The sequence below is a fragment of the Portunus trituberculatus genome, chromosome 25 (assembly GCF_017591435.1).
Source record: "Portunus trituberculatus isolate SZX2019 chromosome 25, ASM1759143v1, whole genome shotgun sequence".
In the NCBI taxonomy this organism is placed as follows: domain Eukaryota; kingdom Metazoa; phylum Arthropoda; class Malacostraca; order Decapoda; family Portunidae; genus Portunus; species Portunus trituberculatus.
This window is the reverse complement of record NC_059279.1, coordinates 17760831-17777611: the sequence shown is the minus strand read 5'-3', so window position 1 is coordinate 17777611 and position 16781 is coordinate 17760831. Positions and strand designations below refer to the sequence as shown.

The following is a 16781-nucleotide window of genomic DNA, read 5'->3' as shown; positions in this document are numbered from 1 at the left end:
TTCTGAATTAAGCAGATTAATGACATAACTGTATTGTATCATAATTTTGCTTACAAAGATCAGGTGTTGAAATTTGAACATGAATGGACTGTGCAGTGTGTTAGAAGGGCCTTTACGTATGAATGTTGCATGAGTGAGTTCAACAAGTAACAACATCCCAGTGCAGGTGCAGAGGAAATAACTGAAATAACACACTCGACAAAGCAGTATCAAATGAAAACAATGTTCTACTAAGATATCCTTGATGTTTGAGATGGATGCTGAGATTGACTGAGGCCATGGGTAAATGCCTTTGAAGAACGTTCAAAAGTGCATGTCAAGTATGATAAAGCTTCTCATATTTGGGAGTCTTGCTGTATATGGCAGTGCAATTCTCTCTCTCTCTCTCTCTCTTTCAGTGCTGATAGCTTTGATACAGTAGTTCAAGCCCGTCACTTAGCTGTTTCAACCAATTGCTAAACTATTTACATTATTACATGTCCTGTCGCTGGTAATGCAGGTTTCTTAATGCTACTCTACCGTTGGTTTACTTTCTTCCTGGATGACACACTGAATCTATGCTGACAAAACCTGTCTAGTGACTGAAGTTTTCAGTAACCCAAATAGTTGGCCACTTTTGCTTTATCACATCAGGAGGGTCACTGCAGTAATGTACTTCAGTAATCAATAAAACCCAAGAGTATCTAAGTCTAATTTATTAGGATCTTACACTTAGTATGTTCTTATCTGGTACAAAAAGAGGTTGGGTATGGTATTTACCAGTCATGAAGGTTGACAACTATACATCTGCTGAATTATTTGAACCCTACCTCTATTAACACTACATCTCACAGCATAACACACACGTCTGTACACTTGCTTCTCACACAGGGTCACAAGCCCCAATCCTTGCAGTAACAAACAGGTAATGTACTGTTTGGAAGTGCACATACAATGTTACCACTTCTTTATTGATATAACCATTGCATATTTAAATATCTCGTTATTGCTAGAAAGCAATCAATCATTCTTCCATGTAAAAAATTTTAAATAATTACTAGAATAGTATAAATAAACCACTTACATACAAATTCATGTCAATTCGATAATCACACCGTATTTCAGTACACAACCCCCTTCCCTATCAAAATTCGTTACCCTAATTCAAAGTGATGCACAACCCCCTGAAGGGGCTGCAGATAAGAATTCGGCATGTAGTTGGGGACAAAAATATATGTTCTACTTAAGTTAGTTTTGGTGTAGGTGGTGCATGAGCTCTCATTAAACCACGGCTGACAATAATAAGACACTAATTGGAGAATGTGAACAACAACTATAAACTCAATAGGCTTCAAACTTTATACTTTATAGAATGAAGTAATGCTCTGTGATAACAAAGATAGTAGATAGTGTTATGGCAACTGTTTATTACCTGACTGATTCAACACATAATGCATAGGCTGGGACTTAGGAACCTAATACAAAACACTTCAAGGACTTAAAAGATAATCACAATTCAACTCCACATCTTATTAGTACAATAACATTTTTGTCATTAAAGAAAATAACATAAAAGTTGAGGAGCTGATGACAGGAGAGATAAATGAGCATAGGTTACAGGGAAGCTGAGAATAAGGGTTCGTTTACACCAAATGAATCGAGTCAATTCAATTCATGAAGAATTATTTGAATCAAGTGATTTTGAATCTGCATAGTTCCAACCGGCTGATTAACATCATTAAGATCATTCAGACCATTCAGTACCAAGGTAGACTTTAGGAAGTATGGACGTATTAGCTTTTTTGCAGAAATAGCAGTGTTACAGTGGCTGAGGAAGCGTAGGTGTAAACAGTTACATTGAAACTAATGTGGCAATGTTGATTCTTCATGAACTGAATCAATTTGATTTGCTTGGTGTAAACGCAACCTAAGCATTGACTACATACAAGCCATTACATGCATTACCCTTCCAAAGTAGCACTCAGCTTGGGGCACTGCAAGCATGTCTACAAGTCAAGCTGGTTCATGGCTTAGGTACAGCTTCAGGAATCTAGTTGTAAGTGTAAAAATAGTCTCTAATCTGGTAAAAAATAATGTGTGAGGGTGGGCAGGTGGGTGGGTAAGTAAGGTAACATACGAGTACTAACAATGTATGCAAAAACTGTGTTGTGTTTTATACAAATATTGCATGATACACACAGGGAGGATTTTCCTAAGGCTATATAAATGGCTGAGAGAGTAAAACAGCAAGTCAGTTATTGGATTAAGCCCATATCACACGGTCGCTCTTTTCCTGCGAAATCACGTCATGTGACAGCATGTTGGACAAGACGTCGCATGAAATAATAGCACACGACATATCAAGATAACAACGCCATAAGTGGCAGCGGGACAACAAAACAAACACAGCAGAAGCTAAATCACCAAGCATGGATGGTCACCCAGCCAGCCTTTCCCCTATGGAAAGAGCCTAGAGCTCATATTGGCCAATCTTTGGGTATGACCGAGACCACATCACACCTCACACATTGGGAAAGCGAGGCCACACCGCCTCCAGTTATATCCTGTACCTATTTACTGCTAAGTGAACAGAGGTTACACATTAAGAGGCTTGCCCATTTGCCTCGCTGCTTCCTGGGATTCGAACCCAAGCCCTCTCAGTTGTGAGTCGAGCGTGCTAACCACTACACTACATGGAGGAGGATGTGGACACGAAAATGGTTAGCTAGAAGAGAAAAAAGCAGCCAGTATAGCAGGTTGCTGCCTCTAGAAGATGAGGAAGTACAATTGGGATGCAAGATGTTCCACAGTGGTGGCTGGGCCAGAACCAACTCAATCAAGGTGTCTTTCCCAAGTAAGTGGAGTCATAATGGGTGGTAATGCAACAGCCAATGATCTCTTGGTTTGATTCGAGGCAGTATTGCCATGATAGGCAAAAGCAGAACATAAACAAACCACAAAATCAAATCAATCTTCCATGGTCACTTAACAGTTAAATTCAGTACATGTACTATATAAGATAAAGGGATAAAATTTTCATAATCAAGTAGTGACAAATTAAATGATAATATACTACAGAATAATTGTAATACAGTATATTCACTACAGACTTTCAATGACTTTCTCCTAATCGCAGGAAATTCATGAGTTTTCGACAGTTTCCATGGACACATCAAGCAAAATCTCAGTTCTTCTGTGGCATCTCTTCGAAAATGATATCGCATGACACAATATTGCAGGAAAAAGTGCACGTGTGATATCCGCTTTAGTGTTTAAGTTGGTGAGATAAGACAGCGGATCCAACATGGATTGAGAGCAGGGGTAGAAATGCCTGAGGAGGGAAGTGGGTCAGGCAGTGGCCAAGAACAGGAGTCAGCAAGGTTGGTATGGGTGGTGAGACGGTAACAGTAACAGTAACATGGAATTCATACAAATGTGAAATCGGCAGATAAAGTAAGACACCGGCTCATAGTAAGACTGCAGGTGATTGAGGAATTAAGACAATGGTTAGTTCAGTGACTTTCCTAACTGAGAATTGCTGAGGTTTGGAGTAACTGAGTAAGACACTGACTGGCTCAAAACAAGTCTTTGTTCCTCATCCAGTGCTGGGTCAGCTACGAGAAGTAAGGTGAAGAGCAAACTGAGAAGGGACAATGGGGCATCACACATCCTTTCATACAACACAGCCCAAGGTTTCAAATCAATGAGTGGCTGACAGTGACACATACATATACTTGGTGTATGTATGAATTTCTCACTTCAATAAATATCTATCTGCTTCCTAATTTGGATCTCAGGTGAAGATAATGCATTAATGGGTCCAGTGAACCAATAACTGCAAACTAAAAAAATGTTCATAAAAAGAAATAACTTGTCATAAAAAGAAACAATGAGAGAACATCACACAATTGTAGCAGTTGTGTGAAGATGCATAAAAATTTGTGCCACACTAACAAAAAATTAGGACAACAAATGTTGGTGCCACTATTTAGCCTAGATAATCTGCAATACTTCAAGTATCAGTAAAATACTTTTTTTCACTGTTCTCATTAGTACAGTTTATGATTTTTCATATTAAAATTATAAAAATGTATGAACAATTTGTACTATAGATATTGGTGGAACGCTGCCATATCACGAGATTATCTGAAAAAAAGTTAAAGAAAATTAATATTCAATCTAACTTTAACAACAATGATAAATGGAAAAAAAAAAAAAAAAAAAAGAAAACAACTAATAACATTTGTGACCTTTGAAGAGTCAATATGTTGAACAATAAGTCTTGGCAACACAAAGGTATACACACATATACTGTACATGATGGGATTAGTACATAGCAGTGCTGGTGGTGGATGTGACAATACTGAAACAAGGAAGGGTGCACTTACTGATTTAACTGTTTCCTTAATGAAAAGTTTCTTGTGGGTGAGGTCAAAGTCTGGATAGCTGTCATACACCTGGCGACACACACTCTTCATGGTCACCTCCTCCAGGTTGGCACCCTCAAGGATCTTCTTCACCATCACCTTCAGCTCTGCATCCTGTCGACACCCATCCATCACTACATGCCTTATGCTATTATCATTACTATTATTATTATCATTATTATATACTGACCCAACCATCACTATATGCATTACATTATTATTATTACTATTATCATTATCATTATTATATCCTGACCCAACCATCACCACATGCCTTACATATTCTGAAATTAGTGCCGAAAAATCTCCAGGGGGCAAATATTAGACTACTTTCAGGTTGAGACCTCCCTTAGCATAAAATAATGATAACAACAGGATGAAATGCAAACACTTCAAAACAATGCTATGAAAACATGTTCCACTTCCAAATAAAGAAACCAGCTTTTTTTCCCTTCCTTTTTATGTATGAAGAGAAATCTGAACAAAAACAATTAACAAAACAGGCTCACTGAGATGCTAGTCCCTAAACAATCAAGAGTTATCCAAAAAGAATGGGATAAACATCAAGAAGCCTCCCTCTTAAACGAACTCAGATCATAGGAAGATGGAAACACAGAAGCAGGCAGGGAGTTCCAGTTTACCAGAAAAAGGGATGAATGACTGAAAATACTGCATTAGAGAGGCGGACAGAATAGTAGTGAGAGCTTACTGAGGGCGGCTGCTTCACTTTCTTGGCCAAGGGTTCATCATCCGAGTCCGAGTCATCAGACGCTGCTGGTTTGGCTCTTTTGGCTGCTGGCGTTCTCTTGGCTGCTGGGGTTCTCTTGGCTGGTGTCTTCTTTGCTGCTGGCTTCCTACCAGGTGTCTTCTTGGGCTTCTCCTCCGGCTCCTCCTCCTCATCTTCCCCCTCATCCTCCTGCTCTGATGCGGACTGATTGCTGTCACTCCTGGAGCTTCCCGACTCATCCTGGGACGTGTTGTTCTGCTTCTTCTCTAGACTCTTTTTGGTCGGTCTTCCTCTGCCTTTCCCCTTCTGCAAAGTTCCCATTCTCAATGTAACTTGCTACTCCTTGGTGGGCCACACTACATAGTTCCAGGAATATTCAGCGCTTCTCTATCTTTAATGTGAGTAAATTATAGGCCCGTATTCTTAAGCACTTTGCTCTCTCACCATCACTACTTTCCAAAGGCTCTAGTTGATGATACTAATGTTTTAAAGGGCATTTTCATGGTTCTGGTGATTGACTGGCATGATTTTTAGTTTATTAAGAGGAGAAACTGTCTTGAAAACACGGCTAGTCATCACTGGGGACTTGAAAAATTGTTGTGGTGAGAGAACAAGTTGTTTTTTTAATACAGGCGATAGAAGCACTCTACCTAACTTTGCACACCTACACACCTGCTCCACATGCAAGGGACTCATGAGGTGTGGGTAGCTTATTTATTCTATTTTCTTTTCTATGTAAGAGGGAAATCAGGTCAGGGGTAACAAAAGTGACTGAACAAAAAAGGCCAACTGAGATGCCAGTCCATAATGTTTTGGTATTTAAAGGAACAAGAAGCAAACCCAGGAGTAGAACACACAGTACACCACCACAGCCACACAGCCTCACTCACACCACCACAGCATCACACAGCCTCACTCACACCACCACAGCATCACACAGCCTCACACACCCTCACTCACACCACCACAACATCACACAGCCTCACACACCCTCACTCACACCACCACAGGAACACACCCTCACTCACACCACCACAGCATCACACAGCCTCACTCATACCACCACAGCATGGGTTGAAGTACCTTGCCAGCAGAGGGAGGCTTCTTCCCTGAGTCTTCCGGTTGCATCATAAACGTCATTAGCCTCTCCGTCACCTCCCCCTTGTTCCCCGACCGCTCCAGGCCCAGAATCATTAGCATCTTCTTAAGGTCTGACATCAGTATTCTGGCAGTGAATAGCAGATGGCACAGTGCTTAACCTACATGTGTATCTCTAGAATAGTAAAATGTAGGATAGAGGTATTTCTATTAACCATATAACTTACCTTGTATATCAGTAAGGTGGTAGAACACTACACAACATAACACAAAGTAAATTAGGAAAGCAATGTTACCTTTCCACTGTGGTGAATTTGCTCTGGTACTTCTTGTCTTCTTTAGTATACGGGAAACCATTAAACTTGCGGAGGTTTTTCTTGACTTCGTTGCCGCTGCCAGGCCTGTTGTATGCCACTCTGTGCAGGATCTTCAGCTCATCCGCCGACATTTTCTGCAAATGACAACACCCTGACAACCACCAAGACACTGTACAAGCCAAGAACCACATTAATTCTGCCTTCCCCTCACTCACGGCTATGGAAACACTGTCAGTAGGTTGTGGTGGTGTTGCTGAGTGGTCGAGGTGTTGTGTCATTGTGTCAGTAAGTAATGGTGGTGTTTGCTGACTAGTTGAGGTGTTGTCATTGTGTCAGTAGGTGGTGGAGGTATTTGCTGACTGGTTGAAGTGTTGTGTTATTATGTCATTAGGTAGTGGTGGTGGTTGCTGACTGGCCGAGGTATTGTGTCATTGTATCTTTAGGTGGTGATATTTGCCAACTGGCTGAGGTGTTATGTCATTGTGTCATTAGGTGATGGTGGTAATTGCTGACTGGTTGTAGAACTCCTGTCTTACTGTGTCATTTGGTGATGGTGGTATTTCCTAACAGGCTGAGATATTCGCTTGTATTCTAAAACACTCCTGTGCTTCACCTCCACTATTTCAAAAGGCTTCATCTAAGTTTACACAAGTTTTTTAAGGAGTTTTTACATTTCTAAAGGCAAAGTGATAAGATTTTTACACTATTAACTGTAGAAACAATCTCGAAAACCCTGCTAGTCATCTCTGTGGCCTTGGAAAATAGTCATGGTGAGAGAGCAAAGCATTTTTCAATACAGGCCACTGTGTGTATTTGCCAACTGACTGTAGAATTCCTGTCCTATATTCAAAAGAGCAGCAAATCTGAGTCTTAAAATTTTCCCAGCTCTGAACTGCACTTTGCCTGTACACCAACAAAGGGCCGCTGGACGAGCCTCACCGAGATCATAGCATCTATGAAGGGAATGTCTCCGAGGGGAACGCCAGTGCCCGTCACATTGAGTTCCTCCTTCTTCGTCTCCTGTACAAACCGCTCCACTTTTTTCCTGTCCCTCTTGCCACTCATCTCCAGTGGCTGATCGTAAAGTGGGACATCACCTGCAGGGAAGATTTGTGTTGTGGTAAAAGCAAGCATATTGTATAGTTATGGCTCAAGCAAGTGTATTGTACTGTTAAGGGTAGAGGAAGCATATTGTACTGTTATGGGTCAAGCAAGCATATTGTACTGTTATGGCTCAAGCAAGTATATTGTACTGTTATGGCTCTAGCAAGCATATTGTACTGTTATGGCTCAAGCAAGTATATTATACTGTTATGGGTTGAGTAAGCACATTGTACTGTTATGGGTAGAGTAAGCATATTTTTATACTTCATTAGATTGAAAGGCAACAGAATAGGAGCATGTTCTCTTGTAGGTTCCTAAAATAACAGGACTTTTTAATGTTTAACCCCTTCAGTACCATGATGAATTTTTCATATTCATTCTGCTCACTATTGAAAATGTGACCACAGGAAGGATTAATGCCGCCCCAATAAACCCGAGGAAAAATTATGACCCTTACTTTCTTTTTTGGGAGTGGACGGGACTTCCTTTGCCGGCGCATCCTCCTTCTTCTGCTTCATCTTCTTCACTTTCGGCGCTTCCTCCTTTTCTTCCACCTTCACTTCATTTGCTTCCTCGGGCTTCTCCTTCTCCTCATCTTCCTCTTCTTTCTCCTTTTTAGTTTCTGTTTCTTTACTTTCTTCTGGGACCTCTTCTTTCTTGGCAGGTTCCTTGTTCTTTTCCTCTTTCTCCTCAGGCTTCTCCTCCTCTGACTTTACTGAATCTTCTGCCATCTATGGAAAGGTGGAGGAAATTAAAGATGGTATTATAGGTATATTTTATACGAGGGGAAATCAGGTCACTTAAGAGTCAATGAGCAAGTCTGAGTGTTAGCCAAAAGAATGGGATGTCTTGAAACTGCCCTCTTAACCACTTCAGTACCATGACATGTTTCCATATTCATTCTATTTACTATATGGTGATTTTATACAGCTTCAGAAACTTATGTGTGGGATTAAAATAGTGAAGACTGGCCATTAATCTTCTGACCTCCATAGACCCTTCCTAATGTCAATTAAATAGTCTAACTGTACCCAGACTCATGGTAAAAATGTGTCCCAGTACTGAAGGAGATAAATGAGTTAAGGTCACAGAAAGATGAAAATAAAGAAGCAGGTAGAGTGTTCCAGTATTAGGGTATCATTTTTTCTATACTGCAGAGGAACACAATCGCCCAAGTTATGTGACAGTACATTAATAAAGGTGAAAGCCAGTTTGAGGTTTTTTTTGTTTTGTTTTTTTAATACAAGACAGGAAAGCTGGCCAAGTGCAACAAAAATTAATTGAAAAAAAAAAAAAATAGATACCAGTTCCCAAGCAGGTCTGAGAGTTAGCCAAAAGAAAGGGATAAATGTCTTGAATTTGAGTATACATGCTACTCTCGCAATCAGTGACCTTGAACACTGACAGACAGGGTTATTTTCTGTACTGGAGATAATTCTACTCATATTTTCATTGTAAATTGTATTGCTTCATGTGCTTAAAAGGATTTTGTGCATTACTTCTGCTGCTAACTGCTTTGTGTTGCAGTGAAAGGGTTAAGATGTATGAATATGTAACAGAGATTTCAATACACTCATCCCATTCTTTTGGCTATCTCTCTTGGACCTGCCCTAACCTAACAAAAGCAAACTACAATGAACTGAACCACTGCCACCCAATCTAACCTAATCTACACTTAACAAACTCAACCACTGCCATCCAACCTAACCTAAGCTAAACAAACTATAATAAACTCAACCACTGCCACCCATCGTAACCTAACCAACAGAGACTACACCTCAACAAACAGCACCACTGCCACCCACCCTCTCATTACATGGAGGGTTGACAGAAAGGCTGAACTGCCTGGCCACAGTGGAGGCCCACCTCAGCTGCGTCCATGATAGGATGAAATTATACAGAAGTAACAAAAACAAAAGTAAAGTAACCCTAACCTAACCAACAGAAACTACGCCTCAACAAACAGCACCACTGCCACCCATCTAAACCTAACCTAACCAACACAAACCACACATTAACAATCACCACCACCACCACTAACCTAACCAACACAAACCACACACTAACAAACAGCACCACTGCCACCCACCCTAACCTAATCTACAAAAAGTAATGAACATCACCACTGCCACTCACCCTAACCTAACCTATCCTCACCAAGAGCCACGTAGAGTCACCCCAGCCTGACCCACCGTCAAGGACCCCGCACCTCACCCTGACCTGCCCCACCGTGTCTCACTGAGGGGGTTGCGGGGGGCGTCCTCCCCTCAGCTGCCCCCCACCAGTACCATAACAAACCTCCCCACTGCCTCGCCACCCCAATCCAGGTAATTCCAGCCCTAGTCACTCCAGTCATTCCAGGTGTTCCAGTCCCCTGCGCCCCCCGTAACCCCCCGCGCCGCCATGTTGGTCTTACCTCGTCCCTCTCCTTGTTGGTCTCGTGGTCTGACATGCCTGGGCTGGCTAGGGGCGCACTAACGTGTATATAATCGACTAGAGGGAGAAATGGCGGGTAAAAGACGCTTGTCAAAACCAACCAATCACAGAGCTTGGCGGGAACACCTGAGCAGCGGCTTGCGTGGGTCTCTATCTTAGACTTCACTTTATTTTGTCTGTTTTATTTTCTTTGTTTTTATCGTATTTTAATTTTGTGAGGTTTGTCTTGTACTGTCGAGGATGAAATGAGATTATTGTTTTAGGTTGTGACAGATGAGCAGCGGCTTGCGTGTGTCTCCTGGTTTGTGTTCATAGTAATGTTTTGACTTTCTTTCTTTAATTTTATGGCATCTCAACTGCCTTTTGTTACTTTCATACTAGTGAAGAGAGATAAACTTTTGGTTACAGCAACTAAACATCAGCTTGTGTCTTTTAATTTACCTAATACTCTTTTTCGCAATCAATCTTTTTTCTTCTTCCTTCCACCTACCTACCTACCTACTTCGCTTATTATGCTTTATGGAAGAACATTTCAAGCATTCACAGGTGAGAAGATATTCATTTCATATCATAGCTAGAGACGCCACCGTATTGCATGCATCGATAGGCTATTCTCTGCTGACTTCCTTCAAAAGAAAGAAAAAAAAAAAAACACGGTATCTCGCGCACACACACACACACACACACAGTCACACACACAGTTCTCATGCCTCACCCAGGAACAAGAGGCGGTCCCACCAACCCCACCACCCGTCTTTCACTCTTCTTCCTTCATGTAACAAGTTAAAAGTGTATTAAGAAAAGTGAGAGCCGTACTCTTAATTAAGGGGCGGGATAAGAAAAACAGAAAAACATAAATACAGAAATGTAGAAAAGGACTAGGTAACTGAGATCCAACCAGCTATTTGTGTGTGTGTGTGTGTGTGTTAACTCGTTCTGTCCTTTGCATAGCCAGTTTTACACCAAAGTCGTGAGTCTTGATAGCATTAAAAACAGGAAATAACAACAACGGGTGATTGTCAGGGGAGATAAATGCAGCTCCTCCTCCTCCTCCTCCTAATCCTTAGTCTTTCCCATCTCATTTACCAATACTATTCAATATCTTATCATCCTTCCTCATCTCTTTTTTTTTTTTTCTTCCATAAGTTCCTCCTTCTCTTCCTCCTTACCTCCTCTTTCCTACAGCCATCCTCTTTTCCTCGTGTACAAAAGGATAGTGAACAACTCATTGCCTCAAGCGGATATATACAAGGTTAGGGTCCCAACGAGGTGTTAACTGCCATAGTATTAAACCCATCAGATAACTCTCTCTCTCTCTCTCTCTCTCTCTCTCTCTTGGGCAGCATTTCCTAACCTGCTGGGTGCTAGGGGGTGCTGAAATCAATTATATATATATATATATATATATATATATATATATATATATATATATATATATATATATATATATATCATAGTCAGTTGGTCATTCCGATCAGTCACTATAATATAGCCACTCTCCTTTTCAGACTCAATCAGTGGATCGCGGATATCAGCTCGGTAATTGTCTCAACTATGATCCAGGAACCACCGCGCGCTGATGGGCAGCAGTTTGTGACGGTTGTCGGTTGGCCGGTGTAGCAGTAGAAAGTGGAATGTTCATGGAACGCGCCAACTGCGCTTGCGTGGACAGTGGTAGCTCTGCCAGGCGCATGGTTCATTATAATATGTAGGACGCGGGAGCAGCTCATGTCTTCCACCAGATTTCATACTTTCAATAAAAAAGAGATGTTTCCAGTGAATTCGTATTTTAGATTTCGGAAACTGTCTTCCATATGCTAGCCGAAGCAATTTTTATAATTTATATTGTAAAAAGGTTGGTGTATAATACATTACTAATAATTTTACAACTTTATCCACGATTAATTATTTTCCTTGTTGCTGAACTGTTAAGGTAGTTCTTTGACTACATAGAATTTACCTATATGGTTTCTACCTAGACTTTCATTTCCTTACTTAAGTGTCGTTTATATCGTGGAAATAAATTATCCGAGTGCAACATTTTCACCTCAACCTTAATTTTAGCAAAACGATGATGATGGATATTGTTGCAACAACAACGATAACATTAATAATAACAATAATAATATAACAAATAATAATAATAATTGATAATAATAATAATAATATTAATAATAATAATAATAATAATAATAATAATAATAATAACAACAACAATAATAACAACTAATAATAATATTATTAATAATAATAATAATAATAATAACAACAATAATTATAACTAATAATAATGATAATAATAATAATAATAATAATAATAATAATAATAATAATAATAATAATAACAACAACAATAATTATAACTAATAATAATAACAATAATAATAATAATAATAATAAAAATAATTATAGTAATGATAATGATAATAGGTAAAGGCTTTTGCCTTATATTTATTATAAACTGAGCGTATAGCCTAATACTTTTTCCATGGTTAACTACTACTATTACTACTACTACTGCTATTACTACTACTACTACTACTGCTATTACTACTTTCTTATACAGCTTCAGAAACTTATGTGGGGGATTAAAATAGTGAAGACTCCAGCCATTAATCTTCTGACCTCCATAGACCCTTCCTAATGTCAATCAAATCGCCTAATCAAACCCAAAAATCAAGGAACCTTGATTTGTTCTCGCCAGCCACTCCACGATCGACGATGGAAAGTGGAAACATGTCGGGTGAAAACAAGGCGCTGTGTTGTTACTGTTGTCGTCCATAAACTCTCAATCTATCTCTGTGGGCACTGTTGTCATTAAGATCTCCAGCACTGAATTACCGCCATGCACTCAGTTATGGGCGTCTGAATCAGTCGAGTCTAATCCCTTAAGTGGCATTTTTACGATAGTTTGTGTGTGATTAGATTATTTTGCTTACAATAAGAAGGGTCTACGGTGTCAGAGATTAATGGCCAGTTTTCACTATTTTAATCCCCACATAAGTTTGTGAAGCTGTATAAAATCATTGAGTAATAGCCAGAATAAATATGAAAACACGTCATGTTACTGCAGGGGTTAACACGGCGGGGCGAGGCGAGGCGATAGAGGCACCTTGCTTTGCTCCGGGCTATGTGTTTCCTACATATCATAGCTTCCCCTTGCTCAATAAGCGCTAAGAATAGGACACATTTCGCTATACGCTATTACTTGCAGTTTGTGTTGACAGACTAGGATAATAAAGAGGGACGCCAGAGATGAAACGTATACAGAACGGTGAAATAACGACACACACACACACACACACACGCTAAGTACCATGAAAGAAAAGGACACACACACACACAAGTACCATGAAAGACACACACACACACACACACACACACACACACACACAGCTACCTCTCCCTCCAACACCCTCCAGCTGGGAGCTGGGTGTCAGTGGTTCCAGCTGGTGGGCTCCCCCATAACGAAAGATAAGGCAACACACACACACACACACACACACACACACACACACACACACACACACACAGTCTCAGTCCTATCCGAAGATCGCTCTATGAGCTCTGAGCTTGCTCCGTAATGGGGAAGGCTGGCTGGGTGACTACCGGGCGACCATAGTGAATTACACACACACACACACACACACACACACACACACACACGCTAAGTACCATGAAAGAAAATGACACACACACACACACGCTAAGTACCATGAAAGAAAATGACACACACACACACACACACACACACACACAGCCACCTTCCCCTCCAACACCCTCCAGCTGGGAGCTGGGTGTCAGTGGTTCCAGCTGGTGGGCTCCCTCATAACGAAAGATAAGGCAACACACACACACACACACACACACACACACACACACACACACACACACACACACACCCACCCCCACACCCTCGGGCCTGGAGCCAGGTATCGGCCTGGGTCCAGCCGGGGGTGGGGGGTCGGCCCTCCCTTGATGACGTCACATATATTCGTTACGCAAATCATTTTGAAAATGAGGATTCCCAAAAAGGCAGCTGGACACGAATGTTATAAAAATTCTGACTCGTTATCAATCGAAACTAACTTCTAAAATACAAAAACATTGCCGAGAAAAGGAATAATAAAAATAGCTCAAAAATATACTAAATAAAGTATTAGAACTTCGACTTGCTTAAACACAATTTCAAAGCCCACCAATTTCATTCAACTGAATCGATAACGTTTTTCAAAAATTATGACTATCATTTCGATATATCAAAACCTGGCAACTCGCCCTATTAGAAAAATAATATTTAAAAATGACGTTGTTTACAATATTAACAGGACTACATATCATTCTTAAAGTCCACATCTTTAACTTCTCAGGAGCCTTGCACACTTTTCTCATGATAAACCATCTTTTGAAAACACAAACACTTCGCTACAACCTCAAATAAAAAATCACAGATAGCGGAGGTAAAAATTTTAGCGTATTTTGGCCCTCCCATTCAAGTCATAAACACCCTCTACATCACCGTACTTCACTCAACTCAAGCATGGAAGACACGTAAAACACTGCGAACTATCATTAGAAACCCTTAAAAGGCACTTGTGACTCGAAATAAATGAACTGAGACAAATATAAATAATAGTGGAAGTCGAGCATCTGGGACCGGCATTTTGGGCGGGAGCTGGTGATGACGTCACAGCCTGGGGCTCGTGACGTCATGGGTAGGCCCGCTTCTCACTGAGCCTCCATAGCACACAAATCAGGTAATTGCGGATATATCTCAACAACTGACATGAAAGATTAGGCCTATGGCTCCACTTTGTGACCTGTCTGGCCTGTAATGAGTGAGAGATGAGGCAGATAATGGCTGAGAGAGAGGCGGCGGGTCAGGGATCGGTTTGTTTACGTTTTCAAGATTTGAATTATTTGGTTTTATAAGTATGTGCAGGTGTTAGTTCACTGATATGTTGTCCTGGAGGTTACCAACGTTAGGTTATGACATGGCACCACCGTGAAATGATGAGTTACACCAATATATTACTTACGTTAGCCAAAGACTGCTCGGCGGCGGCTGTCCGTGTCACTAGCAGGCACCCACACTCCACTGTCCACTTTGTGTCCTCAACCATGTTTAAATAGTTAACCTCTGATTACTGAGAGGCTACACACACAATATTCTCTTCGCTACTATAGATATCACTATTATCGGTATCTTCATCTCCACCACTCACTGTTCCTCAAGGCCAGCGCCTTGTCCTGCCAAGTGCAGCGCGGCTCACGGACTGGTGGGCAAGTTCCGCTACCAGTACCGGTACCAGCCTGAATAGTACTGTACCGGTAAAATTATCCGAACCGTTAAATAGCCGAAACGGTACTGAGCAAATTGTATATAGCGTGGAGGTGGCTCAAGGCGAGCGGTGATGGGTAAGATAACATTGAGTCATTCTCACTCGGTACCGCTCCACACTGGTACCGACTGGCTGCCCTGGCGCGTCGGCGCGGTTTCGGTAGCTCAGCGAGACGCGTCTGTACTGGTACGACTGAATGTGCCGGCATCATTTCCGGTACCGCTTGACGCTTGTACCGTCTAGCGTCTGTGCCGGGACTCTGCTGCTTCCTACCGCTAAGAATGAATAATGTGTCGGCACCACTCGGCGGATCGGTGGCCGGGACGGGTGGCGGTCTGGCGGACTGGCGTCTGGCGGTGCAGTAACACTGCAGTTGGCCGGCATTTTACCATTGCATTTCTACTTCTACTACTACTACTATTACTGCTACTACTGCTGCTGCTGCTGCTGCTGCTGCTGCTGCTGCTACTACTACTACTACTACTACTACTACTACTACTACTACTACTACTACTACTACTACTACTACTACTACTACTACTACTACTACTACTACTACTACTACTACTACTACTACTACTACTACTACTACTACTACTACTACTACTACTACTACTACTACTACTACTACTACTACTACTACTACTACACATAGGATTAAGTGTACGAATATTACAGACAAGCCCAAATTATCTCATCCCGCTTAGGAATCGAACGCGGGCCTCTCAGTTGTGTGAGGAAGGTGTCAAGTCAACTGTCAGCATCCCTATAGATTTGGTCATTCGTCCTTGACGGCTGAGGCCGTTAGGGGTAGTTAGTGCCGTTATTTTTTATCAACCGTGGCATAGTGCTGTATCATTTTATGTCTGTCTGTCTCTGATATATATAATGCATTACCAAATTTTCATCATATTGATTATCTTCTTGTGTATGTAGTATGTATGTATGTATGTATGCATGTACTCATGATAATAAAAACAAAATAATTGTGGTCAATGGTCAATACTCATTGATAACTTTCTTCAGTTTCCAGCCGCGTGGCTCGAGCCCCGCGCGGGACTCCCGTCCCAGGAAGGTGTTAGTAACATTAATGTCGGTACGCTCCTACTGGTACTGGTACTGAGTGTGCCGCGCTGGCCGCGCGGCACACTCAGTACCAGTACCGCCACTCGGTAGTCGGTACCGCGGTACCAGCAGCGCGTGCCACTGGCCCGCTACCTCATTCCGCCGGCCGAGCCGCGGTAGCTCGGCGAGACGCGTCTGTACTGGTTCGACTGAATGTGCCGGCATCATTTCCGGTACCGCTTGACGCTTGTACCGTCTAGCCTCTGTGCCGGGACTCTGCTGCTTC

At 41.5% G+C, this 16781-nt stretch overlaps 1 protein-coding gene across 3 annotated transcripts; it reads right to left on the bottom strand.

Annotated features, from left to right (window-relative positions):
• Positions 1 to 680: 680 nt before the first annotated feature.
• LOC123508737 (protein DEK-like) lies at positions 681 to 15181 on the bottom strand. Of its 3 annotated transcripts, none has more exons than XM_045262617.1 (8): positions 15128 to 15181; positions 8110 to 8383; positions 7488 to 7645; positions 6528 to 6682; positions 6217 to 6358; positions 5116 to 5439; positions 4368 to 4520; positions 681 to 4125 (listed from the first exon to the last, which is right to left on the bottom strand). In XM_045262617.1, exons 2-8 carry the CDS (start codon positions 8381 to 8383, stop codon positions 4114 to 4116), a joined length of 1218 nt encoding a protein of 405 aa, XP_045118552.1. In that variant the 5' UTR covers positions 15128 to 15181; the 3' UTR covers positions 681 to 4113. The 3 variants fall into 3 exon arrangements, with proteins under 3 accessions (XP_045118552.1, XP_045118550.1, XP_045118551.1); XM_045262615.1 differs by lacking the exon at positions 15128 to 15181 and adding an exon at positions 10069 to 10227; XM_045262616.1 differs by lacking the exon at positions 15128 to 15181 and adding an exon at positions 9951 to 9971.
• Between the last annotated feature and the right edge of the window lie 1600 nt (positions 15182 to 16781).